The sequence below is a fragment of the Pholcus phalangioides genome, unplaced genomic scaffold (assembly GCF_987345545.1).
Source record: "Pholcus phalangioides strain wild (caught in Gottingen) unplaced genomic scaffold, Ppha-v1.0 ptg000009l_1, whole genome shotgun sequence".
Taxonomy (NCBI): Eukaryota; Metazoa; Arthropoda; class Arachnida; order Araneae; family Pholcidae; genus Pholcus; species Pholcus phalangioides.
In genome coordinates, this window is record NW_028301602.1 from 39,279,324 (window position 1) to 39,286,475 (window position 7,152).

At 35.5% G+C, this 7,152-nt stretch overlaps 1 protein-coding gene across 1 annotated transcript in view; it reads left to right on the forward strand.

Moving 5' to 3' along the window:
• LOC149083045 (rhodopsin-like) overlaps nucleotides 1-3,722 on the forward strand; it is a 65,020-nt gene extending 61,298 nt beyond the window's left edge. The window contains exon 4 of the mRNA XM_089236911.1: nucleotides 2,776-3,722. Within this exon, the coding sequence (XP_089093037.1) occupies nucleotides 2,776-2,934 (159 nt within the window). The 3' untranslated portion in view covers nucleotides 2,935-3,722. The remainder of the gene's footprint in view (nucleotides 1-2,775) is intronic.
• Nucleotides 3,723-7,152: the final 3,430 nt, after the last annotated feature.

The window sequence follows — 7,152 nt, forward strand, 5'->3', positions numbered from 1 at the left end:
ATGATCCTAAAAAAAGTGGCGGAAACCAACATATTACAATATAGGTACATCGACGGATTTAGATGTTTTGGAATGTATTTCTCACGGTATATGTGGGTACAGGAGATGTGCGAATTCCTCAAATTGATGTTGTTTTTTAGCGAATTCGCAGATGACGTGAAACTAATGGGGGTAGTCGGGAATCCAAGCGATAGGGAAATCTTCCAGACGAACTTGAATGTAATTATAGTAGGGCTATAGGTCCTGCTTCATTCATTAGCCTAACTACAACTACTATATTCAAATTCGTACCATGCACTAATGAATAGAGCATTCATTAGTGCATGGTCGCTCATTTTAGTTCGAACAACTCGCGTGTCATTTCCGAGTTGAATGGTATTACTATTCCGGATGCGACTAGGGTCACCGATTTGGGAATTCTTATTGACGAGCAGCTTAGATTTTCTGTACATTGTTCAGCGGTGGTCACAAAAGTTAATAGAATGTTCGGTTTGATTCTTAAAAAAAAGGTCCCTTCGCGTTGTCCTAAAGTCATTCTTCCGATTTTCCAAGGCTTAGTTCGTCCTGGACTGGTTTTGGAGACCATACCCTTTGAGGGAAGGAAGTGCAGAGAAGAGCTACGCGTGCTCTTGTTGGAACACAAGGCTGGAGCTATGAATAAAAACTTGATTTCTTGAATATGTTTACATTGGAGGAACGCAGGTGTCTGGGGGGGGGGGGCACCTCGTTGGGCAATTTGCCTGTTGTGGCATTGTATTTGTATTCGTTGTAAAAACAAAAAAACAAAAAAAATTAATAAAATAAAAAAAAATATAAAAAAAAATAAAAAATGAAAATAAAAAAACGGAAATAAAAAAATAAATTTAAAAAATAAATTTAAAAATAAATTTAAAAATAAAATAATAATTTTTTTTTTGTTTGTTTTTGTGTGCGCTACCACCTCTTAAAGTTTTTCCCATCTTTTCTGAATCACCCTGCATATATGCACACACAGCCGTATAGTAATTTTAAATTCCCGCAAATTATCATTTCAGAGTTATTGAAAAATTTTGAAAAATTATCATTTTTCAAATTCTAAAATTTGTTCTTTTCGCTGATATGGTAATTTTAGCTTTATCCGAGAATTTTTATTCCTTTCAGACACTCTTACTTCTTCCTGCCCATTAGAATGATCGCTGTAACAAAAATGCCGCATTGAAACATTTTAATGCATGTATAGTTGCGGTATGTTTCATTCTACTGTATATTGGATATTACACTCCTGTCCATAAATTAAGGATAATTCAGAATCACACGGAAATCGAAATCTAAAGTAAAAATTTCACCTGTAGAATTATCACACACATCTGCAAGAATGATATGCAAATTTCAGGAAGCCACCAGATGATGCCGATAGTACGTCACAATGACGAGAGTGTAAGAGGGGGATATATAAGGAATGGTGGCAAAGAAGTAAAATTGTTCACAAGAGTTCTGCAAGGCGCTCAGTGCCATAAGCGAATAGTTATGACACAGAGGACGCGTGTGGATGATTTTTTACGTGGTAGAATTATCGGCCGCCTGGAATGTGGGCGTACTCAGATGAAGTATCCGAGGAACTTGGAATTGCCCAAAGTGTCATCTCTAGGCTTTGGCAACGATTCCAAGATAACGGAAATGTCAGTAGACGTTACAGTACAGGTCGCCCCCGAGTTACAACGCCGAATGAAGACCGGTATTTGGCAGTAACTGCCAAAAGAAGCAGACGGAGCACAGCATCCGACCTGTCTCGTTAGCTATCTGCTGCCACGGGTACCACAGTTTCAAGGCAAACCGTGTACAGACGTTTGGAAGATATTGCATAGAGAACATGCAATGTGGACATCGTCACAGTGGGCTTGTGTGATGTTTTCCGACGAGTCCAGGTTTAGCTTGCAGTCTGATTCACGTCGGACTTTCATATGGAGAACGCCAGGTACCCGTTACCACCAAGACAACATCATTGAACGACACCGTTACGGTGGTGCAGCATTGCTCGTTTGGGGTGGAATTATACTGGGTCCCAGAACAGATCTACATGTTCAAACCGGAACCATGAAAGCCCAAATTTATCGGGACATCATTCTGGAACAACATGTACGTTTGTTTAGGGGTTCCATGGGCGCAGAATTTGTGTTTATGGATGACAACGGCCGTCCTCACCGAGCAAACATCTTAAACGAATGCCTTAAATCTGAAGATATAACCCGTATGGAATGGCCAGCATTCTCACCTGACTTGAATCCGATAGAGCATGTGTGGAACATGCTTGGCCGACGAGTTGCAGCCCGTCAACCACCTCCTACATGTGTACCGGAACTTCGGGGAGCATTGCTTGCTGAGTGGAGTGATCTTCCCCAAGATCAGATCGATAATTTGATACTCAGCATGCCTAGGCGTTGTACGGACTGTATTTCATCGCATGGGAGACATACAATGTATTAACCATCATATCAACCATGTAATAGTAAGTTTTTGTAAAGGAGATACTTTTTACAATTGCTCCAGGGAGCAAAAACCGTAGTTTTTATGAATGGTATCATACATACACCATCGTTTTTGTTCTTTATCTTTTGTTTAATAAATGGGCTTTATGAATAAGTAACGTTTGTTTTGTTTCCGAACCTTTATTTGCCGGAGCTGGCATTATCCTTAATTTATGGACATGAGTGTAATTTCAAAACGTTATTTCGTGCACTTGAATTAGACATGAAAAATGAGCAAAAGTAAATTTGTATTCTTTTTATTATCCGTTAGATAAGAGAAGCGCTAATTGAATATCTTCCATGCAAGCGATACCACCGACGGAACATGGAAATGAGCTTGGAGACGTTTGGGAAACCGGATAATTGCTTTATCACTCCTGTATCAACGGGTTCGAAATTCAAGTCTATGGATGGAAGCGCTGCGGTCTGAAAACGTGATCTGTTTACCTGAAACATTGATTCAGTAAAAAAGATATGATCTCTCTCTCTCAGTGCTACTATGCTTATTATCATTATTATAAGCTCAGAAAATTATCCGTATGTGAAAATCAAGGTATTCGTTCCATCCTGTTTGACACTTCTTTCAGAACGAAACTGCCCGTAAACATTTCAAGACATGCAAGTTAAGCATTTATTAAAATCACCTCTTTGATATATTTGACATTGCTGCATGGAAACTATCTTATTCCATACCCTAGATTCTTCGACGATTTGTCATTCGACACGAACCAACATCTAAATAAATATACGAACAAAATAAATATGCTGATTTTAATACTTAGTGTTGAAAATACAGTGGAATCACACGTTATAACGAGCTCCAAGAGACCGGAAAAATCACTTCGTTATAACGAAATTCCAGGTTTTTGCATTATTCCCATGTAAACTTATCTGGAAGATTGGAAAGTGTTCGTTAAAACGAGATTTTCACTATACCGGTATTCGTTAAAACGGGATTCGACTGCATGTACTTTTGTGATCAAAATAACTGATATATTTGAACGCGTATAAATATCTAATTGGATATATATTTATTCAATTTGAGATGTCTTAAATGTCGTTTATTTTATTGATGATTGGTGCATGTACGTATAGAATCATCTTCTGGCTATATGTGTGTGTGAGTGAAAGTGATTAAGTCCGAATTATTAAAAAAAATTTGTTGGTTATAATGGTATTGAAAAATAAGGAAATAAAGAGTTTTATTATTTACTCACTAATGAAGTTTCTTCTTTCCAATTTTTTTGACTGACGTTAAGTTTGTGCAATGATTTGTTTAAAATATTTTTTCAAATAATTTTCTTCCACAGTTTTGTATGAGACGAATAGGTTTGAGAATTTAGAGGTCTATATAATGAGCGTTTTAATTTTTTTTTCGAGGAAATTTTATTTTCATTGGCTTTCCAAAACTTAAATTTTAACCTGATTTTCTACCCGTAATATTTTCTTCCATGACCATGAATAATAATTATTGTTTTTTAATAGAAAAATTGTTTTTCCCCCATTGTTTTTTTCACATGGTAGATTTCTCGAAATAATAATGACTAATTATTTCAATTAAAGTAATTTGAAATAATAAAAATATGCTCAATTAAGGCTCTATTTTTTAAAACTTCTCAAATGTGTATTACATGGACAAATGCTGTGAAATTTTTTTAACGAATTGGAAGAGTGATAATCATAATGTGTCGTAAACATACCAAAAACGAACTTTTAAAGATATAAAGCAGCGACTTAGATACAGGATAGGAAAAAAGTCCGTAGAAACTGAAAAGTTCATAAAAACCGGAAAAATAACCGAAAATAAAAAACGGTTTGAGCATTAAAGTCACGGGAATTTTTTTTTTGACAGGGAAAAAAAACTAAAAAAACAGCCGATAGGTGGCACTGGTGCGAGCAACTTCGGTGGCAATATGCAAATGAGAAGGTTATAAGAACTTGCGCTCCTAATCTACAAGCAGTTCACCATTGTAAACCGTGTACGTGGACCAGCTGCCCACTGCCGTTGTTGGATTCGTGACTCGCCTGCAATGTGTTATCCCCTGTGGTGGTGGTGGTCATGTGGAACACATACTGCTTGTAATAAACGATTCTGAGACATTCTGTTCGTTATTGCCGTATCTTTCATTTGACTTATGTACGTCAGCGCCACCTATCGGCTAGTTTTTGGTTTTTTTCTGTCAAAAAAATTTCCCGTGACAGCCCTGCAAATCGTTTTTTTATTTCGATTACTTTTTCCGGTTTCTATGAATTTTTAAAGTTTCTACGGACTTTTTGCCCAACCTGTATCTTTACGAATTATTTAACGCCACGTTTTATTCCATAATTTTTTTCTAGCTTTGAAAGACTTTAACTTGTTTTATGTGCTTATTTTCAATGCAATTGCAGAGTCTAATATTTACTCCTTTAATAATAGTCCTTGTCTAATATTTACTTCTGGTTCCCAACAAATGCAAGCCGATCTCCCCGTTAAAAAGTCTCGCCACAGAGAGCAACAGTCCTACAAACAGTACAAATATTCAGCCATTTCACTTCACTTCTGAGATATAGATGGCAGCACTAAAATATCATACACAACACTAGATACGCACTCAGACTGTTAGGTACACATATTTACACTTTCGGAACAACTCACTAGGTAGTAAATTGCCCATGGCGATAGACCTGAGTAGTGTTCGGCTTGGAAAAAAATATATATACATTTACTTCAGAATAATTGTCGCGTTGTACAGTCGATTTAATACAAATACAAATACAACGCCACAACAGGCAAAATGCCCAACGAGGTGGCTGATAAAAAGATGCCCATAAAAATATGGATGTCATATGTTTCACCCTTATATTTCCACGAGAACGAACGTAATATTGAAAGAAAACATATAGGATAGTCAGTATAGGTAAATATCTGGGACTTACCGTTCCGGTCGTTATACCGAGCTTTAACTACTATGAGATTCTCGCAGAAAATTTGAACAGTAAGCTAAACGCACAATATATCATTTTATTTCAACATCTATATTTTTTCTTTAGAGCTTCTTGAAAAAAAAAATTACTTGCGGCTTGTAAGATGCAGGGGAAAAACTGCTTATTTACCTGAAATTACGGTAATTTTTTTTTTTCAATTTATTTCTATTCACGCGGAATTTACGGGAATTTTAGTCTTAAGAAGTTAATCTCAAGATGCTGGCAAAATTGATTTTCAGCAGTAACCTATTTTAAAGGGCTCTTTTTTCTCTAGTTAATGGATGGCAGCTCTTCTCACGGCTTTAGAAAAGGAAAAATACGTTTTTCTTCTCCTGACTGCCTATATTTTTCTGATGATCTATCGCCATTCAAGCAATTTACTCTAGAAGAAGTGAGTTCGGTTAACTACTGTCAAATGTAAAAAAAAAACAGAGGAAATTTAGGACTCCTCAAATTAAGTTTAAAATTTAAGCAGTGTACGGAAGTATTTTAGAGTTATGGAGAATTTTCTAAATTAAAGAAAAACAAATTTTGAATTTAAAAAAAGAAATTCATGCTATTTAGGAAATTTTGTGCTATTTTTTCTGACTTAATGAGCTTATATAAACTTTCCGACAACACAGTACGTTCAACATTTTTATTTTCCTGGTGAACATTCATTAATGAGCAAATAACAACTAATTAACGAGTTTACGAAGTTTAAACAAACTATTGAAGGGTGTCGACACGGTTTTTTTTTCCGTTGAAGCTACATCTTTTGTCTGTGGACACATAGAATGGTGTAGAAGTAGTTTGATTGGCTATTGAATTAACAGATTGTAGTTTGTAATTTACAAATACCAGCGAGGAAATGCGCGTGAAAATTTTGCGACGTATATCACAGAAACTTGATTGTTTTTTTATGAAAGGGGGAGGGGATGCATTCTTTTAATTTTTTTATTGAATTGATATGAAATTCTTTTGGAAAAAAATGAAGGAAAATTAAAATGTATAAATTTTTATGTATGAAAGAATCCTTATTTAGTGAGCGATACTTTTTTTAAAAATAGATATACATAGAATTGAGTTTTTGACGGATCTCAGACAAACGCATCTATTCGTAAATATTCGAGTAACCCGTAGAAACGTGTGTTTTTTTTCTTCCCGTTGAAATTCTCCAATTAAAATTTCCCAAAAACAAATTAGATAACATAAAAATTGCTTCTAAAAAACAAGTTCTCAGTTTCTGCAATTTTTTTTTTCCTTAATCGATTTACCTTTTGGACGAATTCACGGAAGGCACATTCATTCGGGAAGGAATTAATAATTTTGCATGTATTCTACACCTGAGAGAAACAACTAAGGTGTAAAAAAGTGAATAACCCAGTAACTCAAAATATAAAAGCCTATTTAATGCTTCATCTATTTCTCAGAACTGAGACATTGAGCTTTGGATTGGTAGTTGGAACGTTAATACCTCCACTTAAAGTCGATTTTGTTCTTCGGAGAAGCATTTAGAATTCGGGAAGTGTTCTTAAAAAAAGACATTTCGGGAGTTATTCACAGGATCCTCAAAACAGTAATTAATTTGAACTTAACCAAGCTGATACGTGCAGATGGCTTTATTCAACGCATTGCACCAAGTCTAGCGTTAACGTTTTGCTTAACAAATAATGTCTTTTTTCCTTTCCTTTTGTGTTATTTT